Raw genomic sequence first — 16626 nt, 5'->3', positions numbered from 1 at the left:
ATACCCTGAGCCCTTAAAGCTATTGAGGTTGGGGGATGTTTCCTTGTGCTAGTTTCCTGCGCTGATCAGCACTTGCTGTGACTGTTATCAACCCCATGAGCATATCCAGTCCCAAAATGTCCTGCTCTGCATCCTTTGTCAGTCCGCTAAGCCCAGCTAGTTCTAGAGCTGACAGCATCTGTGTCCCTGTTTCAGCTCCTGAATCCATGCAATCTAGAGAGTAGGGCCCTGTATCCTATGTGGATCCTCCAGTCCATCTAGTCCTAAAATGCAAGTCACTGTGTGCTTTGCTGATCCTTCTTTTCCATCCAGGCCTAGTGTGTTCTGTAACCTCTGCTGGTCCTCCAGTCTCATCCATTCCTAGCTGTGACAGACTGCATCTTGGTGGCAATTCTCTGGCCCTACCTAGGTGTAGAAGTGACAGGCTGGACATCCCTATGCCACTCCTAGGACTCTGTTTGACTCTAGCAGTGACAGGCCCTACATTCCTGTGCTAAATCCCTAAGTGTATGTGGATGTTCAGTTGACAGGCTCTGTTTGCCTGTGCCAATACCCTCAGCGCTTTCAGTCTTTGAGTTGACATTATTTCTACCTCAGTGCTAATGATTACAGCACTTGCCAACCTACATCTGACTTCCCCGGTAGGCAGAATCCCACCACAGTAGCTGTGCGTCTCCCCCTCCCCCCCCAAAGTTATTTCTGTAGAAGAGTGTTATCCCATATAGAACTTCAGGTAAGGTACAGATTGAGAAGCCTTGATGGACAATTTCTGGCAAGTCTCTGTACTTTATGCCTTTAAAGGCTATTGTGTAATTTCCTCTACATCTCATAAACCCTTTTAAGTAAAGGATTGAAAATAAGCTCCCTTTGATGCACGCCTTATTGTTTCCGACTTCTTCCCCATCACTAGGAACCTGCACTGTTTTCCCTGGTCTGCCTTCAACATGTTGGCAGCGGGCGAGGATCTGTGTGTTATTATTGGCAAGGACTGGGCGCCTCTGGAGTACAGATGCCATTCACAGACCGTAGCCTGTGTTTCCCTTTCTATTTTCAAGCCATTTCTCACATGAGTCTGTGCCACTCTTTAGCAGACTATGCAAAGTCTGGAATCAATCTTCATTAGACACAGAATGATCTCAACCTATTTGATTTGGGTTTTTTAATATTTTGATATCTGATTTTTTCGAGTACCGGTCTAGGCCAAAAGTCTTTGGTACTCTTTTGTTAAGATTAGATAAATCCCAATAACACTCTGATGGGAACTCAGGGTTAGTAATAAAAGACATCTGATAGACTGAGGACTTTTATCTGACGTTCATAGAAATCCATAGCCTAGCGTAGAATGGATGTGAGTGGAACTGTGATCATGTGCGAGGTTCCAGAAAGCAGGACACTGATGAAGGGGAGAGAGGGAGGGAGCTAGAGAGCGAGAGAGAGAGAGAGAGAGAGAGAGAGAGAACAAATGAACGAATTTCAACCTCAGGATGATTTAAAGGTAAATGGTACAAGCCAAAGAGTAGCAAGTGAGCTAAGATGTAGGCACCTTTCATTGTGAAGCACTGCTGCTGCTTGAGAGCTGGCCTACATAGATATTAATTCAAAAGGTGTATTCTATGTATATGTGCATCGGAGGCTGTGCTTACTGGAGGTTATAGCATATCAGAGCTAAACCCCAATTAGCATTCATCAGTATCTGACACAATCCTCCCATCCTGCCTCAGGTTCCTGGAGTTGTTGGTAAGGTTGTCTTTGTCCATATAAACAAGCCTATCTCCTTCCAACACTTGCTCATCCTACTTTGTCTGAAAGACAACCTGTATTTCTGCTGACATGTCCAGTCGCCACTTTTTAAGATTGGAAAGATGGGTGTGGTCTTGCTCCTGACCCAGTTCCAGAGGAGGCAAGCTGGTGGGAGCTTTATTGGGGTGCTGTGCATCAGTGCAGGGGTACAAGAACTTCAAGGACTGTGGCTGCTGGAGAGGTAATGAGAAACACAGTGTAGGGTACCAGTTCCTCCCTGGCACTGCTGTTAAGCGCTACGTACCACCTGTAGCACAGTGCCACTGATGCCTCTGCCCCTGGTTGCTGCCTCAGCCCTTTGTTTGCTACCTCCTGCTAGCCTACTTCAGGCCCCCCACCCTTCCTGCACTCTTCCCGCTTTTTTGTTTGTTCCCGCTCAGGACCCGCGTCCCATTGTTATTTTTTCCCACCCTTCCCCCCTCCTACCCATGTCCACCTAGGACCTACTTAATGGCAGTTGCTGCATGAACCCATTGAGGAGGCCCCTCCAGCTCTTCCCTGGCACTGCTGCTAAGCGCTACATTGCTCCTGTGGCACAGTGCCATTGCTGCCTCTGCCCCTGATTGAACCCGATTGCTGCCTCGGCCCCCTAATTGGTGCATTCTGTTAGCCTACTTCTACCCCCCGTCCTCCCTGTATTCTTCTCGCTTTTTTGTTTGCCCTCACTCAGGCCCTGTGTCCCGCCATCATTTTTCCCACCTTGCTCAGCGCCCCTCCACCCTAAAACCTACTTAATGGCAGTCGCTGTGCGTCAAAGGCAAGCCCGTCTGCACCCGCCCACTCCTGGGCCACACCCAGCACCAGGACACCCTGGATCTGCAACCCAGCACCACCAACGAAGCCAAAGACCTGGAACTCCAACTGCAGCACTGCCTTGATCCAGCAAGGCCCCGTCTCCTGCCACAACTGCTGTTTCTCCTGCAACAGTGGAACCACTACAATCTCCACTCAGCAGACCCCCAGCCACAAACCTAGACTCCCCTGCGTACTACCCAATGTCCGATCTCTCTTCAAGCACGCCATAGAATTCTGGGACACCATTACCACCCTTGCACCCAACTTAATGTTCATCACCAAAACCTAACTCACCCCCGCTTCTGCACCAGACATCACCACCACCACACCCCTCTGGATACAAGATGATCCACCATGACTACCCGAACGGACACGGCGGAGGCATCATCATCATTCACAAGCACTCCTTTCACTGCACCACTTCGGACGACAACACAACACTGATCATGGAACACCTCAACTTCCATATTAAACCCAGTGCCAAAACCACCATCAGAGGAACCCTCGCCTAGAGACCCCCTGGCTCCTACCACAGCTTCTGCAATTCCATCCCAGACTCCATTGCCCCCGTGGCATATGACTCCAACCACTACATCTTCCTGGAGGATCTGAACTTCCACCTAGAAGACCCGGACGACACCAACGCTGCCTCACTCCTCAAAAACATGAGCATCATCAGCCTTTCTCAGTTGGTCACCACCCACATTTTTAGCACAGGACAAACACTAGACCCCATTTTCTTCTCCACCAGAGAGACCAAAAAAGAAGCTGTCACCACCCACATCAAGGCATGAACCAACCACACCCACAAACCCTTCAGCATTGTCAGAGAATTCTCCTGCCTTTCCACCACAGAGAGCACTAGCCACCCTTCCCAAACCCTCTGAGACATGCTATCGGATTACTTTCACCACCAGATCGCCAACATCTACAACAACTTCGATCCTCAACCCAACAACCGCAACCACTCTCACATCCCATTCCACCACTCCCCACCAAATGGAAGCAGCTCTCTACCAAAGACACCATCTCCATCAAGACTTCCATCCACTTCGGATCCCCTGCAGACCCTTACCCGCACCACTTCTACAACCTAGGAGGAGAAATATTTGGAACCCCCCTCACAGAACTCCTTAACACCTTAATCTCTACTGCCACAGTCCCCGGCGCCTGGAAGCACACCAAGGTCAAGCCCTCTTGAGGTGTTGTGGATACACTAGCACATCCAAGAGCTTGATTACAGTAAGATTCTGTTGCTTGCAGCATTCAAACTTATTTAGCTATATTAGTTACAACCTTGAATATCCACCTTGCAATAAACAATGCTTGTTAAATGTATCCTTTATTATAACCAATGCTTGTTGATTATGTCCATTGGATCCCACCAGCTCCAACTGTAACTGCCAAAACAAGTGCTCTTCACAGTATGATCTGTATTGAACATGTGCCACAATCAGGAGGATAATTACTCATTTCCATAACAAGCAACCAACTGCCTTACCACCTGCCCCAACTGTAACTGCCAAAACATGTGCTCTTCACAATGTGATCTGTATTGAACATGTGCCAAAATCAGGAGGATGATTGCTCATTTCCTTCACAAGCAATCAACTGCCAAAAGGCACATGTTCACATTTTATTGTTTAAGGATGCCTGTAAGTCTGAGGCCTTGCTTGGCTTCGTACCTATTGCTCTGCTCACTTGTTTCCAGTCAAGCTGAGTTCCTTGTCCTCCAGCCTACCTCCAGTCAAGTTCCAGTGCAAGTCAAGTTCCTTGTTCTCCCGGCCTGCCTCCAGTTGAGTTCCAGTGTTCCTCGTTCCCCGACCAGCTTCCAGTCAAGTTCCTGCATTTCTCATTCTCCAGACAGCCTCCAGTCAAGTTCCGGTGATCCTCACCCTCCGGTCGGCTTCCTGCAGAGTCCACGCCCTCCTCTTCCATCTTCTACTTATGATCCCATATTTCCTGTAAAAGAGAGAAAATAAGAAAGGTGAAAAAACCCAGTTTGGGTTCTTCTGAAATTTTCAAGCAAGTAACTTCATTTCAAGCTAAAGAAAGATTAATCGCTTACATGAAACAAAACAGAGCTCTGTCTTTAAAATAATTTATGACAATAAGAAGTAGTGTGATTTATCGTTCGGATGGGAAATCAAGATACCGCTAGACAGAAACTAAAGAAAGATGTATTTCATGTAACAATTGCTCCCCTGAGAATTAGGAGATTGGAAACAGAGCAAGTTTATCTGAACTATAATTGGCAAGAGATTATGCCAGAACACAATGAAGCCCTTTAGTCAAGTTGATTGTTTTTGAGTTTGGACATTGCTTTAGAGACTCTGAAAGTATTGCAAAAATAGGAAGAGACTTGTTCAGCCTTATAGAAACATATGCACAATGTGTCATCAATAACTGGCCTTATCAATCAATTAATCAAAGAATTTGTAAAGCGCACTACTCACCCATGAGGATCACAAGGCGCTGTGGGGGGAGATAGGGGAGGGGAGGTGCTGCTACTGCTCGAACAGCCAGGTCTTGAGAAGTCTCCTAAAGGTAAGGAGGTCCTTGGCCTGACAAACGTGGGTGGGAAGAGTGTTCCACGTCTTGGCAGCGAGGTGCGAGAATGATCTGCCGCCGGTTGTAGTTCTGCAGATGCGTGGGACGGTTGCGAGGGTGAGGTCGGCGGAGCGGAGCTGTTGGGTCGGGGTGTAGAAGGAGAGACGTCTTTTGCTTTTTGAGCATGGGTGAGGAGTTTGAAGGTGATTCTCTTGGTTGGTAGTTGGGACTGGGAAACCTGAGTCGGGTCTGCTATCGCTCTGTCAGTTTTCTCATCCTGAGCCAAGAATGAAGGATAAAATAGTGAACTTTGATGTAAACTGGGAAGAGAAAGAGAGAGAGAGGGATAAGAAAGATGCCCATCAAATGCTGAATTTCAAAATGTGAAACCAGATGACCACTACTGGCTTTCCTGCTTGTTCATATTGTGTGATCCAAAGCACATCATTTTTTTCAGAGAGTCTTGTTTTTCTTTGTTATCTTCTTTACTATCACAGATCAGTTCACTACCCCAAGATTACTTAATACATCATCTATATAGATCCATCTCTAAAGGAGTCGCTATCATTTATAAAAACTAGATCAATTGCACTACCCACCCCATTGCTGCACCTGATAGTGAGAGTTTATTCTTCTCTTTAGCAATCAGCGCTACGTGTACACTCTCCGGAATTCTAATACACCGTCCCCCTGATCCATATGGGAGGTTCTTACAGGCTCTACCAGAACTGGTTGTGGACTTTGCCTGCAGACACCCTAACTTTACTATCCTGGGTGATTTTAACATCCATATAGATGAGATGCGCATGACAGCTAGCAAAACTCTCTTGATGGATATGGCAGCTTTAGATCTTGTACAGTTGATCACTGCCCCTACTCATGTCAAAGATCACACCATTGACTTGATATTTAGCAACCTTCAAACTTTACCTGTACAACCTCCCCTTCCTTTGGTCTGGTCCGATAATTTCTTAATTCCTTTCAATATCACACTTACATCCTCTCCACCACTCTACCAACCATCTAGGAAGCTGACCTTGCGGCAGTGGTATAAATTTAACTGTAGGGATTGGTTAGACACCCTAAAACATGCCTGCACCTTTCCAATAGAATCTTGTTCAGCAGAAAGATTTTATGAATGGATTTCTAGCTCCCTAGATATCATATTACCGACCAAGACGATGGTCAAAAATGGTGGTCAGAAAAAGCCACTTTGGTTTTCCCCTCAGCTGCGTCCTCTAAAAAAGGAGTGTAAAAAAATTGAAAAGGAAATGGGGGAAAACCTACAAGGATGACTCCAAATCGGAATACAGAAAAGCAATCAGATTGTATCATATGGAAATCAAATCTGTGCAAGCAGCCTACTATGCCTCCAGAATAGAATAATCCTCTAACTCTCCTAAGGAGATTTTCTCTATTTGTAAGGAAATCACTCAGGAACCTGTTGCTTCCAGTTTTAGGGAAGCTTCCAAAGAAAACAGCAACTATATTGCGTGTTTTTTTCCGAAATAAAATTTCTGATATCCAGGCAACCTTTTCTAAGGATTCATCTCAAGAGCCTAAAAAGTCATCTCAGGCTGAACACCAATCCCCCATTCAGCTGATGACAGGAGAACTATTTGGAAATTACCTCCTAAGAATAAAATCAGGATCACCTCTGGATCCTCCCCCTCCAGCCGTCTTAGCTCAAGGTATGGATGTTAAAGCGCTGATTGTAACTAAAATTTTTAACAATTCTTTTATAGTTGGTAAATTTAGCCCAAACTTGGAAACACGCTATTTTCAAACCACTACTGAAAAAAAACCTAAGCTGGATGCCTCTCTACTAAGCAATTATAGTCTTATTGCTCTTCTTCCTACAGCATCCAAAATAGCTGAAAAACATGTCAGCAAACAAATCACTGGCTTCTTTGAAGAACATAAGCTCCTAAATCCCACCCAGATGGGTTTCAGACCTCAACATAGCATGAAAACTGCCCTTTTGGCAGTGACAGAAGAAACCCGACAATGGCTAGATACTTGTGACTATGCAGCAATCATTATACTAGATTTAAGCACGGCATTCGACACAGTTGATCATAAAATCCTTCTTCAAAGAATTACCCAAGTTGGACTTGAAGGCACTATTTTTAACTGGCTTGCTTCCTTTTTAGAAGGTAGGTCTTTTCAGGTTTTGGATGTTTTTTTTTCTTCTGACATCCATTCCTTTAGCTGCAGGGTTCCTCAGGGCTCTTCTCGAAGCCCCAATCTTTTTAACATTTAAATGTCCCCTTTGGCTAAAATTGTGGAACCCTAATGATCTTTCCTTAATATCTTATGCTGATGATACTCAGTTGGTTTATTCTGTTAGCACCAATGTGACCAAGAAGCCCTATCCTCTTGTCTCTCAGACATTGCTAATTGGATGTCAGACAGTAAGCTTAAACTAAATAATGAGGGAACAGAATTAATGTTGGTTGGCAATTTTCCATATTTAAATCTCCCATCTCAATTCCAGAAGAATTGAAGAAACTCCCCGCCCCCACACCCCCACCACCCAAAAATGAAACTATAAAAAGCCTAGGAGTATGGCTGGACTCCTGTTTTTCGATGAAACAGCATACAAAAAACTTGGTGGCTTCCTGCTTCAATCTTTTAAGAATGCACAGAAAAATCTTCAAATTTCCTCCCAATCTCGGTTAAAAGACTTATAATGCAAGCCCTTATATTATCTCGCCTAGATTATGGGAATGTTCCGTTTCTGAGCTCTCCCATCTGCGTACAAAGGAGACTGCAGATAGTGCAGAACGCGGCAGCCCGGCTACTCATGGACATCCCTAGAACTGCATCGGCCAAACAAGCATTAGCCTTCCTTCATTGGCTTCCTATCCAGCAAGGGATTAATTTTAAAGCTATGGTATGGTGAATCAAAATCTTCATGATAGGGGACTGTCTTTAATCAAGCAAATGATCACACTTTACACTCCTCAGAGATCCCTTAGATCCTCATCTTCTGCCCTAATTAACACCTGCTGTGTTAAGAAAGTAAGATGGGGAGGTAGGTCCTTCACATTTAGAACAGCTAACCTATGGAACTCCCTCTCCCTGGCACTCCGAACGGACAATTCCGAACTCTCTTTTTGAGGTAAATTGAAGACTATATTTCCCATCATAAAATTCCACTGTGGTTCCTCCATCCTCTTTTTAGCACTGGGAGGCCTTCGGGTAGCCATGCGCTTTATAAATCTATTAAGCTAAACTAAACTAAACTTCTGAATTCTTGAGTTCCGGATGTGTACTGAACAAGCACCAACATGTGTGCTGTACAAGCACCACTTTTATTAGTTTTAATAGACTGTAATGCTGATCCATCTATAATAAACTACATTAGTGAATCTAGGCCATGTTAGGGGCTTTTATCAGTACTGACTTGCCTCTTAGTTCACTGGTGCCATTTTCATTGAAGTGAACCATGGATCTTTTTAAAAGCTATCACCTTTTATTAAATATATCTGTGCAGTGATATAAACTGATGTACTAAGGTGAAACATTCAGTTTGTTGAGGAAATACACTTTTTTGAGTTTTGAAGAGATTGTATCATATTTTTACAGTATGTGAATGGCACAATATACATGCCAAACGTTTCATGGCTTAGTTCATACATGGACTCCTAGGACAAAGCCAGACCCACAACTCAGCTTTGGCTTCATTCGCTCTATTAATTTTCCTGCATGCTGTCCTCTGTGTGTGACCCTGTACATGGGGGCATCAATCACTTGATAAAATAATTTATAATAAAAAAATTCTTAAAACATGGTGGCCTGCCTACACGCACTGATTTGACAACTCTACCATCAAGAATTCTTGTAGCAGAGAGAAAGAAGAGCGTATATAGTGAAATTACACTTAAAATAAGTGATCACAGGGCAGGACCCCAGACCATTGTGTTGTATGTCACCGTATTCATGTATTCTCAAAGAGAACTACCAGGCTTAGTTTGGACACTCAGGGGCGTAGATGTAATGAGGGTGATTGGGGTCTGACACTCTTCAGATCCATTTTGAGTTTGGTAGCTGGATTTGGGCCCTGCGTCAGGTTTGCTATTTCTGTCAGTTATTTTGTGTCATTGTCATTTCACTAAGAGGTTTTAACATTTTTTTAAACCATCTTTTTTGTGTTTTAATAATTTGCATTCCAAACAGTGTTCGGGGCATTATCAACATTTCCAACAATCAGGTACAGACTGTCAAATTATAGCCTTACAAATTTCTGTAAATTCTTGTGACTGTATGGTATCAAACAATTTACAAAACACACAACCAAACATGAGCCTTCAAACCCACAAGTAACAGGAATGGAGTTTAAGTGACATAGTCCAGTTCAATAACTACCCGCAACAGTGAGGAATGTGTGGGAGGAGGGCTGGGACACGTCAAACATATTTATTCTTCAGGTATGCTGGAGATCTAATCATGCTGACCCCTAATCATCAGCAGGGGAAGTCTGAAAGGCAATAAGTAATGCATCCCTCTCCACTCCGATGGGACATTTGCACAAGCCACGTATTTCTTCATGGTGCAATGCAGCCTCCTCTGCCATAGCCCACTATATGGTCAAACTCCACCAATACAGCACACCGGGCAACACTGAGGCCTTCCAGTGTACTGCGACCGCCTGCTTAACTAGAAGCAAGGCCAGGTCTATGAATTGATAAGTGGCACCACCTGGTTTACAGAGCCTGAAGTGACCCAGCAAGTAGCTTGTCCTGCACTCTGATAGAAATTGGGTCTCTAGTTGGCAGAGGTATGCACCCTGTCCAAGTAGGGACCACGATCTTAGCCAGGGTAAGTCAAATACACAACCTGAATTAACCTGTGCTCACCCTCTGGTAGCTTGGCGCAGAGCAGCCAGGCTTAACTTAGAAGGCAATTTCAAAACGCGATCATTTATAGCAATGACGGAGGGGGGTTACAGGCAGGACATAATAGCCAGAGGACTAACGGAGGGCACACGATTCCCTCCGTCATTGCTATAAATGATCGCGTTTTGAAAAAAGAAAAAACGCGGCATGCATTAATGCCGGCGAAGGGCTCATATTGATTTTCGGGCCCACAGAAGACTTACAGGAGGCACATACTTCCCTCGACGTTTCTTTGCCGAGATTTATCAGCAGACGGGCTTGGAGAGTAAACAAAAAGAATAGAAAGAGGGGTGAATAGTTGACTCACCAATAGACGAAACTAGCAATGTCCAGTATTTAAATTGATTATGAAGAAGGAAAAGATGTGATTGACTGTGGTTTTGAAACAGAGTATGGTAGATGTGATATGAATATAACGGACATAGAAGTGAGCAAAGCCTTGAAGAAGTCCAGTCAGGACGAAACACGTGTCGGCTGATGGCTATCCATTTGTTTTCTTCATGTTTTGTATATATATGTATATGTTTATGTATATAAGAAGACTTTTCCGTTTTGTATTAAAACTTATATTCGCATGGACATATTCCTCTTTTGGTTAGTTGTATATTTGTGTACAGTAAGTTCTGGTCAGATTTATGAATGTTTAGTTCATTTAAGGAAGAGAGAGGACGAAACAAGCACTCTAGGGGAATTTATTATGATATGTTAATTGGTCTCTTCAAGATATTTGACTATCTCTTAAGTAGAGATATTGTTTTGCTTGGTGTGCACCACTGGTTTGTTTTTGTAGTATTAGAACGGGTTTACTTAGAAACTCGGTTTTACACATCAGGGCAACGATGTGTTTCAGTGTATGAGCACCCATAAGTTTCTTCTTACATAATTCGAATGTGCATTGATTTCAACTAATGAGTTGCCATTTGTTTTTGAAGTGTCGGGACCACCCCGGACTGATCAGGGCTGCTGGGCTATGTGCAGTGTTGCAACAGTGAAGGCTTGACTGGGTCCCGATACTGTTGATGTTGGTGGGTCACGCACATGGGGCTCGTGTTACGACGGGATGAGTCGCAGTGCTGTCTGGCCCCAAAGAGCTTTGGTGGTAGTGCGTCCCACGGTCAGGAGTTGTCATAGCAACCAAGGGATTCCGCTCCACCCGTAGAGAGAAGCACTGCTTAGTTCGGATGGAAGATGTTCCTTCCCTGACACTTGGGGTAAATAGAGCGCTACTCAGGCAGACGGGCACAACCACAGCAGCCTCATGGTGATCTTGTGGTGTGAGGTACCACTTGTTTCAGCAAATTGTCCTTTAGTGCTCCTTCATTTCGAAGCTCTAATCCTGGTGGCAGGGCTGGAAACATGAGGTCATTTATGTCCCTGAGACATCAGGGGAGTCAAGTCAGCAAGCCATTGGGGACACTCCAGAGGTGTTTTTTAGTCCTTGAAGTGCAGTCAGAGATCATCAGGCAACAGGGCACAGCAGCAGTTCCTGAAAACAGTCAGGTCTGGCAGAGTGGCGATCCTGGCATACAGCAGTCTTTACTGTAGCAGCGTTTCCTTGAGTCCAGAAGTGAAGCATCATTAATGGGTCCGAGACCCATAACTTATACTAGAAAGTGCGGTTGATGTGGTGGATTACTTCAAAACGTTTCTGTGAAGTGCACAGGACCCCCTTTCAACTTAACTCCAGTGCCAGACTATCAGTATCAGCCCTCTTTGCATGGACTCTAGTCACAATCCTTTGAAGTGTAATTGTGAACCCTTCCCAACCTCCTCCACAGGAAGACCCATCAGTATGGAGATGAATGCAGATGCAGTTGAGTACTCTGTGTTGTGGGTCTCTGTAGGGAATGTAGACAGTGTAGCTGTCACCCAGAACAGAGGTGTATTGGCAATGGGCTGTAGGAATACAGGGCAGTGACAGCGGAGAAATGCCCACTTTCTGAAATAGTAATAATAAAGCTGACTTTACCAGTAAAGAGTATCATTACCATTCCAACGATGCTAAACGTGATGCAGCTGTTCCTCATAGATCATGAATTACTGCTTAAAGTATTTTAAGGAATTCCCAATGCTGGCCTATGAGAAGGGCAGGCCTCACAGTAATGAAAAGCAACTTTGGGAGTTTTTCATTACCAGGACATGAAAAACTTAAAAGTACATATCCTGCCTTTAACTTACAGGGCACCCTGTCATATAGGCTAGCTGGGGCCTACTTTAGGGGGTGACATATGTAAGTAAAGGGGAGTTTAAGGCTTGACGAGAGGTTTTAATACCAAGCCAGGTGTCAGTGAGACTTCACACAAAGGCTCTGCAGTGGCAGGCCTGAGACATGTTTACAGGGCTAATTAAATAGATGGCACAATCACTGTTGCAGCCTCACTAGGAGCATTTAATTTACAGGCCCTGGGTATATGTAAACCACCTTATATAGCACTCACATGTAAATTAAGTATGCCAATTGTGGATACATAATGTTACCATGTTCAGGGCAGAAGCACATGCACTTTAGCACTGGTTAGCAGTGGTTAAAGTCCTAAGGACAGCAAACAGATACTGCAACAAAACAGGAGGGAAAAGGCAAAAAGTCTAGGGTAAGACCACCCTAAGAATTCTAGGTCTAACACATTCCAAATCCCCCGTCCTGTGATATGGATGAGTATGGTGGAAACCTCCGCCTACAGCGCCCTTACCGATGGACAGCCCCAAACCATATGTGATTGTTTCCAGAGAGGGTGTTTGGTTAAGGAAGATTTGGCATCCCAAGTACTGAGTTATATTTTGAATTTCACATTAAACTTTAACGGTGCACTCAATGGGGATTACATCCTCCAACCCCCTAAGACTGATACTGGTCAATCAATTGTACAAAATACAACACAGAGGCACCCGTTACTATCATGTACTTATAGGAGGTACCCAATGCTAGTTACAATCATTAATAAGTCACTCAACAATATTTCCCTAGAAAAGTGTCACATCATACACATGAACTAAACGATGATCCAATCATAGAAGAGGCGTCAATGGTTTTGTGATCGATAAAACATTTAATGGAATTTTTTTAATGTCTTTGTCTTTTGCTCCGTATTCTCTTCACGAAGATGTGGTCAAAGTTAGATCCAACAAATTAAGCCATAATTTAATTTCCAAATAAGTGTTTCATCATTCTGAACCAGCCATCACATATCCATTCATCAGTTCCGTATTGACCTCCCAGTCAACAATGATGTGCTCATCAATCCCATATTGATCTCACAGCCAACACGTGTTTCATCCATCGACTTCATCAGGGCTGGAAATCACTCGCAACGTTGGACAAATCCCATTAACTATAACCATACGATATTGCCTGCGGGAACCAATGGTCCTTTCCTCTCAGATTATGTGCTGAAATATTGTCTGGGCATAATGTGTTTCACCCTGTCAAGCCCTCGATTCCCGCTTCTGAAAACGGTCGCGAGTACGCTCAAACCATATGTGTTATATCTGCTATTGAAGCTCGACACTGAGCACTAAGAGTTTTTAACATGCAATTTTTTTTTTTGTCTGGAGCTCAAATATATAGTAACCAGTTTACAAAAAAAGTAGTAAATTGGCGCTCACAAAAATACTTGTTGATTTGGTACATATTTACTATTTTATGCTAGTCTAAAACATTGGTAGTAGGGTTGGAAAGCTGCACCTGTTTTAAGTTTCCATGCACAGTACTGGGAATCAAACTCCAACAAGGTGATAAGATGACTACCTTCAAAAAGTCTAACCAGTGACGATCACTTAGGGTAACCTTTCAACACATTGTTTTTCACCCAGTGTGCCACCCTAGACATCGGCCCAAATAATGCAAAATCAGTACAGTCCATACCCGAATCTTGGGCACCTTACACCTCAATCCTGCAGCCAACTGCTTTTTTAAGTTGAGAAATTCAAGATTCACCCCCTCCCCCACAAAATCTCATTGACTAAGCTATGCCCCTACGTACTTTAAATAGATTTAGAAATGCATTGGACATACTGACAACCAGTGTGCATCAAGTCTGCTTAGGAAGCATGCTGTTGAAGGAAGGCAAATTGGGAGAGCGAGAGCAAGGCGGCCTCCTGGTAACTCTAATGTAAAAAGTATATGTGTCAATCCAGTGACATCAGTGAGGCATGCTAGGTTCCTGCTGATGACCTGACCATTTACTTTATTAGAGCCCTACATTCAGCTGCCCTGTAATCCGGCTGACTGCCACTGGGAGAAGAGTGCCTGTCTCTCAACCACCCTGTTGCTTATATGAATCCATAAGAAGAATCAGGTCTGCAATTATGCTTGTCTTTCCAGGGAGAAGTGGCAACTGAGACACCTATGCTGCACTGCTCAGCCACCCATTAAAGACTTGAATGTGGATTCATGCTTAGTCATCACCCTAAACTTAACAAATGCAATTTTCAAAAAGGAAGATTAATGCGTATCTGTGAATAACTCCATCAGAAACACAGCGCCCAACAGCCGTATGTGGATTATCAAGAGGTCGCTGTGATCCCTATCCCTCCAAGATGAGTTTTGTTTGGCTCATCTTAATGCCATTAAACTCCATTCCCCACTCTGCATCACCTGTCAAACGTCTTACTTAATATGACCAGAATCCTCTACGCAAAGTGGATGATGACAAGTGACTGCCTCCATAAAATGGTTTGTCTGTGTATTTCCACAGTTGTGAACTGTATTGCTGTTGTGCCACTTCCTTCTCACTTCTCCCATTTGCCTTCTGTTTTTATTTCTAGACAGGTTTGTGTACAGGTTAGGATGTGAAAAGGGAAGGATATTGGGGTCCCGTGAGCAAAAGTGATAGAAACATCAACAGAGCCACATAACCTGGGAATCAGGCACTGCTATCAATATATTATGTTATGAAAGAAAGGAGCTGATTTAGGAGCCCCTAGCACCTCCCTGTGCCAGATTAGCGTAATTTTTTTTTTATGCTAATGTGGCCCACGAGGCCAATACCGCTGTGGCAGATTTCGCTGTTTGCACCAGGCATAATGTATGCAAAGGGGGTGTTCCCCCGTTGAGGGGGGGGAGCTGAAAAAATGGCACAAAGAAATCTAAGAGATTTCTTAGCAACATTTTTTTCTCCACTTTTAATACCTGCTAAGAGAAGGCGTTAAAAGGAAGCGCACTATTGATTTCAATGGGCCTCATTGGGCTTTGAAGGATTAGCAGCAACATTTTTGACGCTAGCCCTGCAAAGTTCCAAACCTGCATCAACAATGTTGACCCTAGTTTCCCTAACTACCGCCATGGTGTGCCGTATCTTAGATACAGCGCACATATTTGGGTGTTTTAAGGGGTGCTGGGGGCGCAAGGATAATGGCGCTGCACTGGGTACAGCAACACTTTCCTTAGATGAGGCCCAAAGTGCCATTAGAGGTACGTCTGCCAGCGCAGTATGTAGCAATGATAAAGATATCAAAAGTATGTCTAGCTGGCACAAGTTTCAGGTTTCTGTAGAGAGCCCATGCTTTTTTGGTGCTTTGATTTACCAAGAGTGGCTCCACGGCCCTTCATTGGTAGTTGTTTCACCAGTGGTCACATGGGTGGCACAACTTGCGGAGGGCACAAAACTTCAGAGCATGCATGGTAAAAGCACCTGAGTGGCAACAGGGTACTAAGAATATGGCATTCCTGGTCGGTGATTTGCAGGACTATTTTTCTGGATACATGGTTGTGTGATCATGCAAGGACGTCAGCCACATTCTACAAAAAGGGCTTTATAGCAAAATAGTGCTAGAAATATTGTGTGACATAAATATTGTGTCCTAAAGAGCGATTACAATATTAACGTTCTATTCAGTGTAGATTTTCGATTATTACCTTTGTTAGGCCGATAATTTTGTGAACTATATTTTAGACTTAATATTCTGTCAATAATATTCCTGTAACCTTCCCCCTAAAGTATGTGTTCTAGGAGGACAATGAGTACGCGTGAAAACATGCTCATAATATTAGCCATTTAGGTAAAATGCAAAAGTGATTACGGTTGTGCCATAAATGATAGGCTTACATTGATGTCATCAGTACTGCCATTTTGGATATCACGTGTTTTGCCCTCAGTGATATAAATGATATAAAGTCTAGAGTTGTCTGTTATGCCACAAGCAGTGGATGGGGTAAAAATAAAGTTCTGTGCAAGTCTTAACTTAATCATTTACTGATTTTAGGCTTTTGATTGGAACTTGTGGTAATCTAATAACATTGTAACTCACTTAACAGTAAAATGTCACATTTTCTTTCTAATTCTTGTTTTGTTGTGTCTATATAGATTCGCTTTGCTTATGAAGGGTATCTGAGGGACTTACCTAGTTCCCAGAATTCCCGTTTTGGGTCTTCTATTGCCTCTGTGCAGGATCTCAATCAGGACTCATTCAATGATGTCGTTGTTGGAGCCCCCTTGGAGGACGACCACCAAGGAGCAATTTACATCTACCATGGCTTCAAGACCACTGTCCTGAAAAGATACAAACAGGTAACTGTCGGCACCAAGGCTGACTACTACGATCTACCATTTTGGAACAGTGGGCCTCAGCGGAACGCTGACTC

The 16626-nt window shown here is 43.9% G+C and overlaps 1 protein-coding gene across 4 annotated transcripts in view; it reads left to right on the top strand.

The window, feature by feature from the left end:
• ITGA11 (integrin subunit alpha 11) overlaps positions 1–16626 on the top strand; it is a 574736-nt gene that overhangs the window by 325447 nt on the left and 232663 nt on the right. For all 4 annotated transcript variants that reach the window (XM_069222912.1, XM_069222911.1, XM_069222913.1 and 1 more), the window contains one exon: positions 16349–16552. In XM_069222912.1, coding sequence (XP_069079013.1) covers positions 16349–16552 — 204 coding nt within the window. The remainder of the gene's footprint in view (positions 1–16348; positions 16553–16626) is intronic.

Source organism: Pleurodeles waltl, chromosome 3_1, assembly GCF_031143425.1.
Source record: "Pleurodeles waltl isolate 20211129_DDA chromosome 3_1, aPleWal1.hap1.20221129, whole genome shotgun sequence".
In the NCBI taxonomy this organism is placed as follows: Eukaryota; Metazoa; Chordata; class Amphibia; order Caudata; family Salamandridae; genus Pleurodeles; species Pleurodeles waltl.
This window is presented reverse-complemented; position numbering and strand designations above follow the sequence as displayed.